Here is an 18916-nt window from a genome sequence, read left to right on the forward strand (position 1 = left end):
TCTTAGGGTAAGGAGCCCTGTCAAGTCTATTCCTTCTTTTCTTCTCAACATTCCCAAGGAATAAATTTTAACTTTAGTGGAAGGCCCAGACAGAGCCTGTTTATGCCCCAGGGACCCTCCAACCTAACATGTTTACCTAAAAAAAAATCTTTGGACTGAGTAAGCCAATGCCCCTCTCACTTATATAATACTTTTTTTTTTCAAAACACTTATTTAGTGTTCTGAACATAACAGTTGTAAGTAATATCTTCCTCTCCAGGTTTAAAAATTACTTGAACTTGATACTTTATTTTTTTTTTACTAAAAACATGAGGGTGCACACTATATTTTACTTCTCTTTGCTTTGACATTCAGTAAAGAATGTTGCCCAAAACTTCAGCTGTTGTGTAGTAGAAAGAAGAGTAGATTTACAATTAGGTGACCTGAGTGAGTTTTTGGTGCTGTTTGACATTTATTGGTATATGTGGAATGACTCATGGGGATGTGGCATCATATAAGTTAGCAAATATTTTGGAGCTATGAGAGACTTTGCCAATAGATCAATTCACTTTAAACAATTGTACAAAAATAAATGAACCATAACATCTGTCCTCATGAGGCTTACAGACAAAGAGGAGGGTGCACCACTTACTTAAGTAATTATACGGTCACAAAGAAGACAGCAGGAGCATAAGAGAAACATAAAGTGATGGGTACAAACCCTGAGTGAAGGGAGGTATTCTGGTTTAGCCAGATGAATCAGGGTGGTACTCAAAAGGCACAGACAGGAGGGGAGGATATTCATGGTCTGTATAGGAAGAGAAAGAACACCTAGGTGGCACCATAGTGTGTGGAGTCATGAAGACTCATCTTCCAGAGTTCAAATCTGACCTGACACTTAATAGTTGTGTGACCCATGGCGGGTCACTTCACCATGTTTGCCTCAGTTTCCTCATTTGTAAAACGGGCTGGAGAAGGAAATGGCAAAACACTGCAGTATCTTTGCCAAGAAAATCCCAAATGGGGTCACAAAGAGTGGAATATGACAACAACAGTAACCACAATGGAAAGAAAAGTGAGTAAAGCAGAAACGCACTTTTGTTCATGCAACAATCTTATATATCTGAAGGGCAGACTTTCTGGTGGAGAGTTATGTGAGAGAGAAGTAAGGAGACTCCGACTCTGAAGGACCTTGAATTGAATTTACATAGTTTAGAAAAATTAATCCAAGGAATTGAAAGTCATGGAATCTTGGAATATCGGAGCTAGAAAGAACCCTGAAGATTATCATGTCCAATCCCTTTATTATATCACCTCTGTATTCGAATAAGGACCAGGGAAGTGCAGTGATTTTCCAAAAATCACACAGCTATTTAAATGGTAAAGCCAGAACTCAGTCTCAGGTCTCTTGAGTCTCTATTCAGTGCTTCTTTATTATTATTACTACATAGAGACTCTCATGCTTTTTGCTTTCCCAAGAAAATAGACTTCCTGATTATATACATATGACAAAGACAGTACAGATGTTCTTCAGTGAACGTTTATCAACTACCTATAAGAGACTCAAATATGAATAAGACATTCTATGTATTAAAGGATTATAGTTTAGCAGGGAAGATAGGATTTACACAAGTAACTACTTGTGTAAGGCAGAAGGTACAATATGCCATAAAATGTTTTGGAGGGAAATTTTACCCCTGGTGCCAAGAATCACAAAGACTTTATGGAGAAAGTTGTATTTTAACTGGGCCTTGAAGAATGGATAATATTTTGGAAATTCAGAGATAGGTAGAGTTGGGGCAAAGGAAGGAGATGACTTCTAGACAGAGAGAAAGCATGATTATTTGTTGGTGCTTTTAAAAAAAATGTTTTTACACAGAAAATAAAGGATTCTGTTTTAAATGGTAGTAAAGAGATGATTTGATTATGCTGATCGGAGCACACCATTCAGCACTGTATATAATTTTAAAGAGTCTTCTTTCATAACACATCAACACCATCAGTTGGCCTGCATGTCTCATATGAGAGCCCACAGGAAGAGAGAATTCTCTTGTATATATTTTTTACATCTAAATTGAATTAACTCATGGAATTTTCCACCCTTAGGAATTAAAGTAGCAGCTCATGAAGTAATTCAGTTATGTCATTCATACCAAAACAGAAAATAGTGAAGCAACTTGGCACTATTTAAAAGGCAAGATTTGGCTTTTGCTGTTTTATATTTGTCAAAATCTGCGGCTGTTGTGTTATTTTAGTTTTTATTGTGGCTGTAAATTTCTAAATCAAAAGTATTTTAATTACTTAGAAAACAGGAGTGTAAAATAGGACCATAATAAGGGAATAGTTCAGGCAAAGTGGCTTTATAGGAATGAAAACTTAGCTTCAACATTGCATTTTATATAACTTTTAGAGTTTTACCTAATTGGTTGACATTCACAGTTGCTCATAATTATAGTTTCCACCATATCCATAAATCATCTTAGAACTATAAAGTTGAGTTTAACCAAAAGATCTGTCAAATATTATTCAGAATGACACCCTTTGGAAAGTATTGTCCTGATACAATGGCCACATTCATTTTAAAGCAGTTAATTGGGCATATTGTTAAAACCATGGTGTTGGGTTTCCAAGTTTTAATTTAGCGTTTGCATTCTCCCTTCCTTCTACACATGGACGGATCTATTGTGAAGCTGAAAGTGTGTGAAAGTTATTGGAGAATAGTAGTCTCTGGGTAATGTTTCTGTACACTGCCCAGATTATCTCCACCCCCCCCCCCCAGTCTAGATGGGAAACAGCTGGCTTTTGTTTAAAAAGCTGTTTTGTGAAATGTCTGAATCTTGAGGTGTAGAACTGAGGTCACTGTTAAAGCAGGTGCTTGGGAACAAGTGAGAAAAGAACTGAGGCTGACATGACTCTATAATCTTGTATAGGATACTTCTTATGGGGGTGGGGCAGAATCTTGAATTTTGTTGAATTATTTACTAAACTCCATTTTACTGAGAAAGTGAAGAAAGTTAATATTATGAAAGAATAATACATTAGGAATCTAAGAAGTTAGTGCTTCATGAATGTATAACACAGTATGGATTATTATAGAATGGCTCTTACACTAACAAGAAAAACATCAAAAACCGGGGTTCATCACCATTTTCTCCTATAGTGATATATCTGAACCTAGAAAAAGAAGTTGTAGGTTTGGATTTCAGCTCTGTTTACTAGCTGTGTGGTCTTACACGTGTTATCTAATTTGCCTGAGCCTCAAATCTCCTCTTTTGTAAAATGGGGATATATTTTATACTACCTTCCTCATGGGTTACCATATGAGTGAACATAAATAAAACTAGCCCCTTAATTGCTTCAAAACAGTGAAGCATTATATAAACTTGACCTGTTGTCCTATGGCAGATTATAATCATTTCAGTTTCCTTTCAATACACACCAGAATTGAAAGAACGCTGTTTTTAGTAGCCTTGAGACAGTGATTCCATCTTTAGAAATGATGATGGAACCCAAGAGAAAGGGATAAAAGTGAACTGACATGATCAACACCAGAATTACTTTATAAAAGCAAAGAAAGAAACATGTGGAATCACTAAAGTCTTATGCACATCAGGTATCTACCAGCCTGAAGATGAAAGGAAACACATCTCCTTCTCTTGGAGCTGTACATTATTAGCAGCTGTTTATCCAGTCGGGAATAGAGATTAACATTGTAATTTTTGCAGAACAAGAATAAAATTTGTTTGGGAAGTTGGCTCTTCATATCAAGTTGATATGGACTGCCAAATAAAACTTCCTTTTGCAGAGCTCATGTGTTAGAGTTGAGCAATGTTATGATTCCCTGAGAAACTCTGGATTACTAAGTCTGTCTCTATTAAATGAAATAGAAAAAGTTCAGAGAAATGGGTGAAATTATGCCATTGTGGCATTCGGCTGTGTAGGACTTAGCATGAAGCAAGCTGCTCTGTGGATCCAGTATCAGTGCTTCAGCTTGACTTTAGACGTGGCATTCTTTTTTTTTTTCTTTCTTTCTCTGAACCTCATCTTTACCACTTTCAAGCCTACTTAAATGGATTTTGCATATGACCACTGCTTGCAAAATGCCTTTTCATGAGGTATTTGGAAGGCTGCTTAATACTCTGTGGTGCTTTCTTCTCTAAAAACTGTTGAACTTTGCTATTTTTTTTCTGATTTAATGCTACTCTTAATGTCTTTTTTTTTTATTAAATCCTTTCTTTTGCTTTTGATCTTATTTATAGCTGAGCCACTGGTCATATGGAAGCTATTATTGTATAGCATGGAGATGAAAGACTTCATTGCAGTTAAATTAGAGTGAATCATTTGGACCAATAATACACACATACAGAGAGATACCATTTGTGTCAAAATACCCTCTGTTGTTCCTTTTGTAACATAGCAGTTGAGGTTTATAAGCGCTTTACACAAATCTGCTTTCCGTCAGAACTATGCATTTGGACAATACTGAACACATGTTAACATGCAGTACCTTACTGCCAGCTTGCTACATGTAGACCATGTCTATACAGTACCAAGTACTCACATAAAAAGTGTATACTTCAGTTACCTATCAGTGTCAGATATCAGGATACTTGGGAGATACTAGAATTAAGAGGCTAGGATGTTTTTTTTTCTTCAATTTTTGTCATTTTAAAGGAAAGAAGCATTGTTCTGTATTTAACAAAATTAGAAATAGTTTTTTTACTTCATAAATACAATCTCAAGACTAGAGAATAATTTTAGAGATGGAAGAACTTTGAATCTAGTTCAGCCAGCTCATTTTACAGATAAGGAAACTGAGGTCCAGAGGATTTAAGTGATTTGCCCAAAGTCACACAGATGCTTAGTTACAGAGTTGGGAATAGGAATTGACTCCCAGTTCATGACATTTTTTCCACTACTATATTCCATGCCTTGTTATGAGAAGTACTGTGGTTGTATTGTATAAAGCACTCTTAATTTAGAGCCAGCTGAGACCTAGATCCAATCAGTTCTTAGCTCCAGTGCTGTGAGACCCTGGGCCAAACTCTCTGAATTTCACTTTTTTTCATCTGAAGATAGAAATAGTATACTTGTACTTCCTACCTGTCATATGGTGATTCTGAGGAAAGAAATTCCTAGAGCATTATATGAATTTTTTTTCATAAGTCTTTTTATCAGTCATTTATGAAGGACCTAATTAGATGCTCTGCAGAGAAAACTCCAGTGACACTGGCCCTGCCTTGTCCCTATACTTGCAGCCTCTGATTTATTATTCCTCAGACGTTTTTTAATCTGGTTTATGACCTTATTACCCAACTGACCCTGCTCCCTCTCTTGTTACTGGCAATATCTTAGTTGACAAATCTGATAGTCTTTTATCAGAGAGATAAGACAGATCTTTCATGATCTCACTTCTACATGTAGTGCTATTGACTACAATCCCTCCTGGATATTCTCTATTCACTGGATTTTCAAGGTATTCTCTCTCCTCATTTTTTTCCTACCTGACTCAAGTCTCTGTCCTGGGCTTTCTCTTCTCACTCTCTCTATATATTCCTGCTCTCTCTGTTGGTGGCCTCATTAGCTCCTGTTGATTTAATTGCCATCTCTATGCAAATGACCCATATATTTATATATCCAGACTTAATTTCTCCCCTGAGGTTCAGTTCCACATCACTGTCTATTATACATTTCAAAGCGGATGTCTCAGAGACATCTCACATTCACTGTTCCATTATCTTTCCTCTACACTACCCTTATTCCAGATTTTCCTATTTCTGTCAAGGCCACTATCATTCTTCCAGATCTTATCCTCCTCTCCTCACTGTCTCTCACTCCACATATCCAATCAGTTGCCAAATCTCACTTCTTCCCATGTCATTCCCATTCCAACTTTTTACTCATATGGCCACCACATTTTGTTGAGGCTCTCACTACTTTACACTGAATATCACAACACCTCCCCATTGGTATCCTGATCAGAAGTCGTTCCCCACTCTAGACTACAGGTGTCATCCACACAGTTAATTTCCTTCAAAGGCAGATTTGACTGTGTCATGGCCCTACTCCACAAACTCCAGTGGTTCCTTATTGCCTCTAGGATCAAAACCTAGCCCCAGGTTATCTTTCCAACCTTTTATGTGCGTTATAAGGCCATACTGACCTTTCCTTTGTTTCCACACATATCACTTGATCTACCATCTCTAATACTTAGAATACACTCCCTCCTCATTTCTGCCATACAGAATCCCTGTCTTTCTTCAAGCATAGCTCAAGTACCAGCTTCTGAAGCCTTTTCCTAACCCTCTCAACCACGAGTGTGTTCCCCGTTTGTATTTATTCTCTTTTTTATCCTCTATGTGCTAATCTACATACATGTTATTTCTCTCCATAGAATGTAAGCTCCTTGAGAATGAATGAGTAAAGGCTTTATTAAACTCTTAATATGCTGAGCACCACAGATATAAATACAAAAGTGAGACAGACCCTACACTTGAGGGTCTTATGTCTAGGAGAATGGTGACCAAGGAATATGGTAGGGTTATGGGACTAGAGAAGAATGTGCCTGGGGTGAAGATGAGGACATTGGGTCCAAAGCAGGGCAGAGGTCATGGCTTTGGTCTTCCCCCACATGGTCTCTGGTGTTCCTGTTTGGAAGGGAGAGCAGTATCCATGGCATCAGTGTCAAGCAGGTACTGTCTCATTCTTTGTATTTCCATCCTCATCAGCTAGCCCAATACCCAGCACACATTAGGTGCTTAATAAATTATTGTTACTTTGGCTGTTGCTATTTGCTTTTAGCAATATCAAGTCACTTCTCAGAGCCCCAGGCAATTTTCTTAGTGTTATAAAAATAATCATTTACATCATGTTTTCTGGTTTACAAAGTACTTTCTTGACCACCATGCAAGTTATATCTGATCTTGCAGGATGGAAAGCAAGGCTCTGAGAGACCCAGATGAGTTGCCCACAGCCCCATGGCTTTGGGTGGCAAAGCCAGGATTCCAGTCCAGTTCTTTTTTACCTCTACACTCTGAAGCTTCTCTACAGATTCTGCTTTGTCATCTGGCACATATTGTTCAATTCTTCACACACATGATATTATAGTCTAGAGAGCAATAGTTGAATGCCATTACTTTTGAATATAACAGGACATATATACATCAGAGACAAGTAAGGGCGCTTGTGCAGTCAGCCTCTCTTGTAACTGTAAGGAATCAAATAAAAACCTAGATAACAAAACTGTTTAAATTAAAACCTTTTTGTAATGGGGACACCTTTAAATATGCCTTTCTCAGTTCTTTGATAATTTGTCTATAGTGTGTTTTGTTTAGGGGGGTTTTGAGCCATTAAGCGGAACAGTATAATAATTTTAATGTTAAACACCTCATCATCAGAAAAGCTACTCCTACTCTATGAACTTCGACATGGCTGCCTGTGAGCAGTAAAAGCAATGTCTATGTGACCACTCTTCTCTTTATAAGATGCACTTTTAAACTAAATGGTATTTTTCACATTTGAGAAAATAAGTTTGCTTTCCTTTGATATGACAGAGATACTGGCAAGATAATTGAAACTGAAATCTAACACTCTGCAACTGTCATGTATAATTGATATTTCATGGGGAGATTACAATTCAGACACCAAAACTGTTTTCTTTGTCAATGGGTGTCTAATTACAGGGAAAACCCATCAACTTTGTTCTGTGTTTGTTGTGAAACAAAAAACGGGGAAAGAAGAAAAATTAATTTCAAATGCCAGGATTTTCTTTTCTCCCTTATATTCCTGAAGTTGGGTTTTTTTTTCTTTTTTTCTTTCTTTTTTTTTAAAGGCCTTCATCAACAAGAGTGATTTGAGACCAGAGTCTACTTAAAAATATGAAAGCTCTGGATTTCTAAAGTGTCATCAAGGTGGTGCAATTTTAGAAGGATTGTGGTAGTATAAGAGTACCTTTGGTCTAAAAACCTGTTTTGAGACAGTTATCTCAGGAGATAACATTAACAAGGATTGAATAACTGCCAAATGAAATTTAATACATTTTCACATCTATGAAACAGGCCTCTTAAATACAAGTAGAATAATTACTCTCAGAATGCTTGCTGGAAACAAAAGGAATAAAAACAGTGAACATCTCTTTTGTCTTTGTTGTTTGTTTTTAGCTTAGAATAAGGACAAAGATATTTACTAGAGTGCTTTCCTTCATTCCCCGTGTAAAAATGGCCTTGCCATCCACTACCTAATTGAAACTTCATATCTTTTAAATCTGTTTATGTTGTGGGAGAAGCAGCAGCGATTGAATTCAGAGTTCTTGTTAGACTTCTTGGCCTTGACTCTGATATAGTGAATTTTAGGGTTTTTTCTCCACCATAAGGAAAATGGAGAGGCTGCCACTGTTAAGAGTTTGTGTTGCAGTGTTTGAAATGAAAGCTGTTGTCTCCTTTAAGAAGAAAGTCTCTCTGATCTCTTCTGAACAAATGGGAGTCTTTTAAAAGGCTTGGAAGCTTCTAATTAACTGACACAATGCTATCCATATTATTTCTTGAATTAGAATAACAGTATCACCTCTAATTCACAGCAAACATCAGACAAGTTACTTAGCCTGTTTGAGCCTCGGTTTCCTCATTTGTAAAATGAGGGAGTTAGATGATCTCTAAAGATCCCCTCAGACTCTGAAATCTTGGATTTTAAAGTTCTGTCAATGGCTCACAGATCTGGAGCTTGAAAGGTGAGAAGTCATTTGTTTCAAATCTTCTCATGTTGCAAAAGAGGAAACTAAGGTCCAAAGACTTTAAGTGATTTTCCCAAGCTCACATAAGCATCAGAAGTAGTATTTGAATCCAGATCCTCTGAATATAGGGCCTCTTTATCACGGAACATGGCCTGTTAGGTTATTTCAAACCCCAGTGTTCTGAGTTAATGAACCTTTATAGATGATTAAATTACTTCCAGTGAGTAATTTATACACTCAGACAATTGAAATAGGTGTATCAGTAATCCATATACAGTAAAACATAAAATAGGATGCCCCCTAGTCTTACATATCAGATACAAAAACCTAAATGAGATCACTGTATTTTGTTCAGTTGTTTCTAACTCTTTGTGACCCCATTTGGGGTTTTCTTGTCAAAAATACTAGAATGATTTGCAGTTTACTTCTCCAGTTCATTTTACACATGAGGAAACAGAGGCGTACAAGGTTAAGTGACTTGCTCAGGGTCACACAGCTAGCAAGTGTCTGAGGATAGATTTGAACTCAGGAAGATGAGTCTTCCTGACTCCCAAACCAGCCCTGCATGCATTATGGCACCAGCTAATTCCCCAATCACTGTATAATTCAAGAAAAAAAGAGAGTAAACATATCATAGGAATTTGTGATGCTCAGAAGTTAGTTCTGTTCACTATTTTTAAAATATGGAATATTTATCTAAAACTTTTCTTAAGGTGCCTTCTACAGAGGTTACCATGGATATTCATTATAGACCATTATTAATAAGTTTGAATATTTACGTGTGCTTAATTTTTAACTTGAAACTTCTAAGAATCTAGAAAGGGAGAAGGTAATAAAAAATGTCAGGGCTTTGAGGGAATGTGCATTTTTAAGGGATGGCTGCCTTGGTGCCACTTGACTCCCATTTGGAAGGAATGATGTAGGGGGTTGTTTTTGCCTGACTATGAAAGCTTTTACTCTGCTGTAGACCTGTTAAATCCAGGAGAGTTGGGGTGGGAAGGGAGGTTCTTGCCTTTGTCTGTAAAGATGACAACATTGATCACCTGCTTCATCAGTAGAACAAGCACTTTGGGTTGTCCTTCCAGAAATAGTCATAGATTTGTGCTGAGATGCCCACACTTTCTTTCCTGATCCCTCCAGTTATTGAAAGAACATTTTTTGCAAGACAAATGACAAGCATTAGGTCCAAGACTGGCTATGAAACAGAGTACAAGTTCATATGGGAAATTCTTCCATGGACACAGACAGAATGGAAGGATCTTCTTCAAAAATAATTCATATCAAAAGTAAAAAGAATATATTATTTTTCTCAGAGCCTTGGATTTCATTGGCATAATGGAAGGGTTTTTATAGGGACACATGGAAACAGATGGTTGTACTTCCAAGGGTTTGTACATATAATTTAGGTTCCTTCTGTATATTCTACCAGGTTACCAAAAAATCAGGAGTGTTTAACTGAAGATGTGGCATACTGCATAAGTGTATACAGAGGCAGGTAACTAATACCTTCCTCTGGAAAAGATTTGGTTATTACACAGATCGTTTCATTTGCCCCTTACAATGCGTAACTACAATAAAATCCTGCTCTATTATGATTAACTTCTACCCTAATATAAGATAGAATGTTCTCTGCAACTGCTGATTTCCAACCCTTCCTTGAAAACTTCCAGTAAACAAAATTCCACTGTACTAAAACAGAAAATGATTAATATTACAAAGTTAATAAATAGATAGTAGAAAATGCAGGGGGAAAGTAGAAACCAAAAATAGATTAGATCTTATCATTGTTTTAATGCCCCCATGCTTATCTTTCACCACAGAGAGATTCATATTGTAAAGTCATTGCACACAGAAAAGGCATAGAGCCAGAAGAAAATAGAAACTTAGGGAAGAGACATATATAACAAGAAAAAATCAAATAGAAGCAAAATGGTTCTTGAATTTTCATAAATAGTTGGAGTATGCAAATGTTGTCAAATTAAAGGGGTTGGAGGGCAGCTAGGTGGTGCAGTGGATAAAGAGCCAAGCCTGAAGTTAGGAAGACTTTTCTACCTGAGTTCAGATTTGGGCTCAGATACTTCCTAGATGGGTGACCCTGCATAAGTCACTTAACCCTATTTGCCTCAGTTCCTTATCTGTAAAATGAACTGGAGAAGGAGATGGCAAACTACTCCAGTATCCTTGCCAAGAAAACCCCAAATGGGGTCATAAAAAGTCAGGTACAACCAAACCACCCCCACCACAACCACAACAATAACAATAAAAGTCAAGAAGATACTAAATAAGTTTTCCCCCTTGTGAATACTAAAGTGATCAGGAAAACTAAATTATTTAATATTTCAGTTGATTAATACTTAAGGGAAAGATGAAGCATTAACTTTGAATTGCATGAACAGATGCATTCCAAAAAGATTTGAAAGAGAATGTTTCTACAGTAAAGGAATCGGGAGTTTCTTTCATCTAATCTGTGATTCATTTCAGTAACTTGGGGTTTTAATAGGCCTATGTGAACTTTAAGAAATTAGGTATACTATGAATACCTAATATATATGAAATTGCATGACATTGATTATGTAAGTGGTGGTTGAGAGACTTAAAGATCTAGCACTGAATATAACTGTAAATCCTCATATCATTAGCTTATATCTTAGATTAAATGAAAAACTATTGATACATTTTCTTTCAAAAGTACAAATGAATATTCCATCAAGAAAATGGTAAGATGGTTCACCAAGAGAATCTGAGTATTTGTCACTCTTCTATAGGAAAAGAATAGAAATACAGTAATGCATTTCTTTCTGTCATGTCAAACTATTGAAGAACCCTGAAACATTTAGCCTGAAAAAGTGAAGATTACAGAGAACATGATAGCTGTCTTCAAATATTTGAATGACTGTCATGTAGAAAAGGGATTAGACTAATTCTTTGTCACTACTAAAGACAAGATCCGTGCTTAGAAGTTACATGGAGTAAGGTTTCCTTTCAGTGAAAGGAAGAGTACTCATGCTGTTGTTAGAGTTATATTCACAAATAGACTAGGCAACATTGTGAGAAAACAGGATCCCCATGCTTCATGTGTTTGGGCAAAAGATATTATGGAAGGGTGGGAGATTGAACTTCATGACACACACACCCCAAGATCCTTCCCAACTGTAGTATTCTAATGCATTTTTTTAGTCTTTTGTATGTCTTAAGAGCCTTGCCAAGCTCAATGGTGACATCAGACTCTAATTGGATTATTTCATTTTGGTTTTGTTTTTTTTTTCTTGAGACTAGGTCTCCTTAATTAGTTCAGGCTGAAAGTAAAGCAGCCACTCATGGACCCCACTGCTGAGTGGCAAGGAAGTTTTGACCTGCTCTGTTTCTGACCTAGGTCAGTTCATCCCTCCTTAGACAGCCTTATCCCCCACTCCCAGGCTCCCTACTTCCAGGGACTTGCCATATTGACTTTGTTCCCACATGTACCCAATTGGCATTAGCCCTATTGTAGTTCAGAACTCCCAATCTCAAGTGATCCAGCAACCTTAGCCACCCCAGTACCAGAGACTAGCGCTAACAGCCACACTCAGCTAGGTGTTGATTATCGTAATAAAGGAGTAAATACTGTGTATAAGCTGAATGAAGTATATGTGATTAAAGGGCCAATGGAAGTCTATCACCAGTCTGCTTGTGTCTGAATTTCACACAGTTGGAGTTATTATTTGTGTTCATGGCATTGAATCCTTCAAACTGATGTCAAAGTGTAAATATGTTACCTGGAAGAGGTAGGATATCAGTGGGTAACAAAAGACAGAAAAAAAAAATAAGGGAAAGGGCGAGAGCGCTGGGTGCAAGAGAGTATCAGGTCTAGTTGGACTCCAGGGTGGGGGCTCTCCAGAACCAGCATAAAGACATTTCTTGGAAGGGAAACTCAGAGCAGAGAAACACAAACATCATCTATTTTGCAATTTCCTCAAGTCTAGTACTTGTTACCAAGTTTTATTGTAACAATATGGCATAGCATTTTAGGAATGACAAAGAATTCAAAGCCACAAAAGAAAATCTGGATTTAGAAGGAAAGAGCACCGACACAGGTGAAATTCTAATGAAATTTGTGCGTATTTTATTTTCTTAACATTTACCAAAACAGAAGACAGTTAACAGTCATGTATACTGTTATTAGTCCAAAAACATTATTAAGTTTTTCCCAACTGTCTCAAAACAAGCCATTGAGATTTTATAAATAACAAACTAGTCATTTTTTGCCTGCAGAGAGTAGTGTTAAGGACTTTTTTTTTTTAAATGGCACTGTACTATGAAAATGCTTATCATAGTAGATTAAGAGCTCTCACAATATGTTTTATTTAGCATTAGGGTTAGACCTCAAGTTAGTAGACTGTTAGAACACTGGTCTTGGAGATATTGAATCATATAATCTCAGAGTTGGAAGAGAGCCCAGAGACTATCTAATTCAGCCTGTCCCTGACCAAGAATCCCCTCCACAGAATCTGCAAAAGTGTGTTTCCAGCTATAATATAAAGATTTCAAATGAAAGGAAATGCACTATTCCATAGGGCCACCCATTCCACTTTTGGACTATCGTTGTTAGACACTGAACCCAGTGGTCTAGTCATGTTCTGAGACCAGAGAAGAGAATAGCAGAACTCTTATGTACTTCCTTCACTCTAGATATTTTTCTTCTCAAAGCCTAGGATTTTGATATCATGGCATACATACTGTTTGGTATTCGCTAAAATCTCCAGATCTTTTTGAAAGAATTGTTGTCTTCATCTTCTTCATGTTCCACTGTAGTTTTGGGTTTTTTTTAACCTAACTATAGAAATCAGAAGACCTAGAAATGTAAAGACAGAAGGAATTGATTTAGTTCCTGACACCAGTTACCGCCGAGTTATGTGACCTTTGGCAAGTCACTTAATTTTTCTGCTTCTTTATCTATAAAATGGAATGAATATTGCATGTTATTATTTACCTCACAGCATTGTTGTGAGGAAAACACTTTGTAAAGTGCCATTTAAAATGTGTTTTATTTTTAAGGGTGGCAACTTACACTTAAAAATACTCAAGAAACACTTTTCTTTATAGCTAGTCTCTGGATTTACCAAATCAGGTCACCTGAAAAGCTATGTTCCTTAGGTTACAAAATGAACCAAAATATATTTAGTTTAATCAGAATGAGCTATATGATTCTCCCAAAACTTTCTAGTTGATTTATTTTGTATCCATAAAAAAAGCCAACACTTCATGGGGGCGGGGAGGGATTCTCTTTTTGCTATTCTAAATATTTAAAAATATTTATTGTTTGTCTTTTTGTAATTATCTTGGTCAGATTTGGTTGTTTTTCCCTTTGGGAAAAAAATAATTCATTTAATTTATTGGTCTCAAATGAGTGATGACAGTTTTGCTTTATTGCTTTGTATCTTTTCTTAGAAAGATAGTGTTCTCTTTCTTTGGTGATACTGATACATGGAAAATAGCTTTAGAGATAGGAATTTCACTTTCATATCTTTAAGCTCATTATCCCACTCCTACATCTGCCTTTATATATCAATTAAGCAAGAGATTTTTTTTTTAATTCATAGTAGAAAGTCTAGCTTTCAAGTCAAAGATGTTCCTCAAGGTATATCATGTCTGCTTGGGTTGCATTTAGGCATTTACTAGTCCCACAGTCACCACATGCCAAGAGGACCTGCACCCAGTAGTGTGTGACTATACCTGACAAATGTTTTGAGAGCCCATTTTCCTCTTTGTGCATTCCTTTCTGGAGCCATAAGAAACATTAGCTTATCTGTCATATGATGCCTTTCTGAGCCTAGAATGGTGAAAATAATGAAAGGATCTCCAGCGTGCTTGCCTGGCAATGATGGCATGACTGGTGTGTTTAATAAAACCTTTATTGGTACATTTTCCGGTGTGGTGGCATTGGCAGAAATGGTCCCCCTTTGGATTTGGAGCTAGGCAGCTGATGAAATACAGTAAACATTAATTTGGAATGGGCTGCCAGTTTTGGAAAGCCAGGTGACATTTTATTATATTTGTACTGAACAGGGGCTGTGCCGCATACTGCTGTAGCTTCCGCTGTCAGAGGCTTAGCTGGCATTATGGAAAAAAAAATGGCAGGCCTGAGAATCTTATCCCCTGAAATGAAAGTCGAATGCCAAATTGAAATTCCTACAGGATTTCCGATAGCAATGGGGGAATTGAGAAGCCCACAATTAAGCATATGGGCATTAAGATAATTGTCAGATCTGTTGGCGGACATGATAGAAGACAGATGGGTACGAATCAGTGCGCTCCACTGCAGCACCCTGGGAGACAATTTGACGTTTTACCTGCCTGAGCTACCCTGCCATATTTGTCACTAAATGTGCGGCACAGCATCTTACTGAGTGTTAAGTGTTTTTTTGCCCGATAGTATAGGTAGATGTGTGGGACTCTGGTGCCCTCTAGTGAAAAGCCATCGAGAGCAATGTTAAATGCTGGGTCTCCTTCATACTGATGTTTGGCTATCTCAAGAACTTCCCGCTAAACTGTGTCGTTTCTTGCTTTTTTTAGGTTGGTGCCCATCGCGAAGATGGTGTGGCTCTAAGAGGCAGCCATTCTCTTGTGCCAAACCAGGTTCCAGTCCCACAACTCCCAGTTCAGTCGGCCACTTCCCCTGACTTGAACCCACCCCAAGATCCATACAGGGGTGAGTCTACCACAGAAGTGTTCTTCTGATCTGTATGCTTCACCTGTTCCCATGTTAGGTTAGGAACTGAAATTTGAAATTTGCATACTGGGTATTAATTTCTAGATTAAAAACTGGCACAATACCAAAGGTCAAGTTCAGCATGATAAAGTAAAATGAAAAAGCAGCCATTTAGAACCTGTTCTTTATAAGTTCCATTTCTCCAAAAACTTTTTTCAAAAGTTCTTTAGGACTCTGGTTTCATTTGAGTGGGGAATGAGACATCAGATTGATGACAGTAAAGTTTATTTTAGTTATTTACACATTTTTTACTCAGTGAATAAAATTACTATTCCTACCAGTTAATGTGGTTAGATGTAACATGAATATAATGCTTCCTAAAAGAAAGGGAGGAAGGATTTTTTTAATTGAAGGAAATTTAGAAAGAAATAAAATTGGCTGTATAAAGCAGAGATTGTCAGATTAGTTCTTTGGTAGGGAGAAATCCAGCATGATTACATACCTCCTCTGATAGACAGGAGGTTTCATAACATCTGTGCATAGACACCCAAGACCATTTATTGTCTACAACTTATTTCAGGGCTGGAAATTTTCTTTTTTTCCAAGAAGACCTCTAGCTTATCCCTCTGCCTCTTTTTTTTTAACTTTTTTATTTTTTTGCTTTTTGGAGGGCAATTGGGGTAAAGTGACTTGCCCAAGAAGATGTCTAGCTTATCCCTCTGCCTCTTTTTTTTTAACTTTTTTATTTTTTTGCTTTTTGGAGGGCAATTGGGGTTAAGTGACTTACACGGCTAGTTTTTGTGTTAAGTGTCTGTGGCCAGATTTGAACTCAGGTCCTCCTGACTTGAGGGCCACTGCTCTATTCACTGCGCCACCTAGCTGCCCCTTCCCTCTGCCTCTTAAGTCATCACAGATGATGAGTTTTACAAAAGGAAACAAATTCTTAGATCAAAATAGCTTCTATAATAATTGTTAGCTCCAATTTTTAAAAATTTGTGCCATGTCATATCCCAGATTTTCTTCAGATGTGTTTGTCAAAACTGAACAAATTTGAGGATGTTAAGAACCCAACTTTCTGGGCTCATAGAAGCATTTACAATTCAACTCTATCAAATCACTGATACTTGATGGTAGAAGTTACTTGGATCCTATAGTTATTCCCCAATTGTAACCATGACCATCTATGATTAAAACAAAAATGTGTAACTGACTTCCTAACATACATATCTCTTTTAGTCCCTAATTATTCTTTGAGTGAGAAGGAAGCCTAATTCAGTAATATCATTATGGTATCTTTTGAAGTCTTACTGACTGAATGTATTTATTTTATGCCACGGGAATAATATTTTAAGGATTTTTTTCTATTAAATCATGCACATGGAAAAACTCAATATAATAGCTGATATTTACTTGGGTTCTTAATCAGAACATTGAGGTATGTGATTTTCATGATTATGATTTTCATTGCAATTAAGTTGATGTTTTGTAGACAGTGAAATTACCATCTACTCCAAAAGATTGCAAAATAGAATTTAACCTCAGAGCCCATGCAATATGAAAACTGGTTTCAGCAGGTGCATTTTGGAAACTTCCCCAGTTAGCATAAAAGATTGACAGTCTGAGCACGAGGGTCAGAGTTCAGCCTTCCTCATTGTCTAGCTGGCAGCCCCACAATAAGTAACGTACACGTCCGTGCATTTTGTCTTTGGTCTAAACATTGGCAATAGTAACACAGCCTTTTTTCCCTCTAGGCATGCCAGCTGGATTGCAGGGGCAGAGTGTGTCCTCAGGTAGCTCTGAGATCAAATCTGATGATGAGGGAGATGAAAACCTACAAGACACGAAATCTTCTGAGGACAAGAAGTTAGAGGACGACAAGAAGGATATCAAATCAATTACTAGGTCAAGATCTAGGTAACAGTATATGATACTGTCGCTTCATTTAATTCCTTTATTGGACTTTGATGAAGTGAACAGAACAAGGAAGAAACTCTTCCGTTTTTTCCTAGCAGGTAAATCCACAGCTGAAAAGCCCTATTCTAGAAGTACTGATAGTATCGTTTCAGATACCGGTACTCTAGTAATGCCTAAAATCCTCTTAGGATCATCAATTTTGGCACTAAGAAAATTATGTATGATAAAAAATAATCATTGAAATACTACCCTTTTAAATCTATGCTTATTTGTAAATTGGATGCAAAATGTTATTCTTTTTAAAGTGTTTCTAAAAAAATCAAAATTGCAAAACAATATAAAATGCTAGTCCAGTATATTGGTACACTGTACTCTTTTCTCTTACCCTTACATCTGGATACTCACTTTATCCCAGTTTTAATAGCATGGGTACCCGTAATTTTATGGTGACAAATTGAGCCATAGTTCAGAATAACATGTAAATTGTTAACGTTCTTCTTTTTCAGTGCCTATATAGATAGAAGGTATGATATATAATTGTATTCACCTCCTAATAACTGCTGTTGTCAGGTTTGTTTTTAATGCCCAACATAGTTAACGTCCTGATTTATCTTGAATTTTTACTTCCCTCTGACAGTGATGAGTTTCTGCTGCTGCTGCTCCTATTCCCGATCTTTTAGCTCCCCTTAACAAGTTTCATTTCCACAGGGAAGCCTAATTGATCTTTCACATTTATAGAGGACTTTCAGGTTTACAAAGTACTTCCCTCACGATGACCCTGCCAAGTGAGGTTAAGTGATTTGGTCCAGTCATGCCCCTAGTAAACATCAGAGCATGGACCTGATATTCTTCTGCCCCCAGGTCTAGGGTTTATATCTACTGGTCCTTCAACTCTACCAAGACTGACTCTATTTACTTTTAAAGAAACAATGATTATATCCAGGTGTCTTTCAACAAACAAGAACAGACTTTGATGGTATCTTTATCTAAAGATTTCCTTAGACAAAGAACTTCAGTTCAGCCAGGAAGTCACTGTGGCTGTGAGGTCTTTGGTCTCTTGCCATCTTGTCCCCTGATGAAGTCAAGGCACCTAGAGAGAATAGCTTAGGTGCTGTCTGCTGCTGGTTAGTCCATTTCATTAGTGCACCAGACTAATAAGAACAGCATCTTCGTTTCACTGACCATGGATTTTCAGTTGTTATCCACTCAGACTACAGACTGTATCCTGAATTTCAGTCAGACACTTCACAAGAAGGCAACCAATTTAGAAATCTTGGAAGGATTCATTCATGCAAATCCATTACCAGGAAGGCAAAAACTTTTCAGATTACATGCCAGACTTCCTGGGTTAGGAGAGTTATTTTAGTAATGCATAGTACATTCCGTAAGTATTGGCCTTTAAGTTTGAAGATAACATCGTCGAGATTGTTTGTATGTGTGGATGGTTTATTTATCTGAAAGAAAAAAAACTGATGCATTTCTAGACAACTCTTCTACACAATGAGTGGTTATTTGTTCAATAATGTAGTCCCTGTTAGTCTACCCTATTGTCAGTACCTAGGAGACAGCAAGCACATTAACCAATGGGCTGCTGCCATCATACTAAA

General features: G+C 37.1%; 1 protein-coding gene across 14 annotated transcripts in view; it reads left to right on the plus strand.

The window, feature by feature from the left end:
* Positions 1–18916, plus strand: part of LOC138173290 (transcription factor 4) — a 450738-nt gene that overhangs the window by 420813 nt on the left and 11009 nt on the right. For 11 of the 14 annotated variants that reach the window (XM_069103270.1, XM_069103296.1, XM_069103274.1 and 8 more), the window contains 2 exons: positions 15260–15395; positions 17147–17309. In XM_069103270.1, the coding sequence (XP_068959371.1) occupies positions 15260–15395; positions 17147–17309 (299 nt within the window). The remainder of the gene's footprint in view (positions 1–15259; positions 15396–17146; positions 17310–18916) is intronic. The other 3 variants (XM_069103279.1, XM_069103376.1, XM_069103359.1) reach the window with 1 other exon arrangement.

Source organism: Petaurus breviceps, unplaced genomic scaffold (assembly GCF_028583685.1).
Source record: "Petaurus breviceps papuanus isolate PSGF00001 unplaced genomic scaffold, PetGlider_PUasm1.0 129, whole genome shotgun sequence".
Taxonomy (NCBI): Eukaryota; Metazoa; Chordata; class Mammalia; order Diprotodontia; family Petauridae; genus Petaurus; species Petaurus breviceps.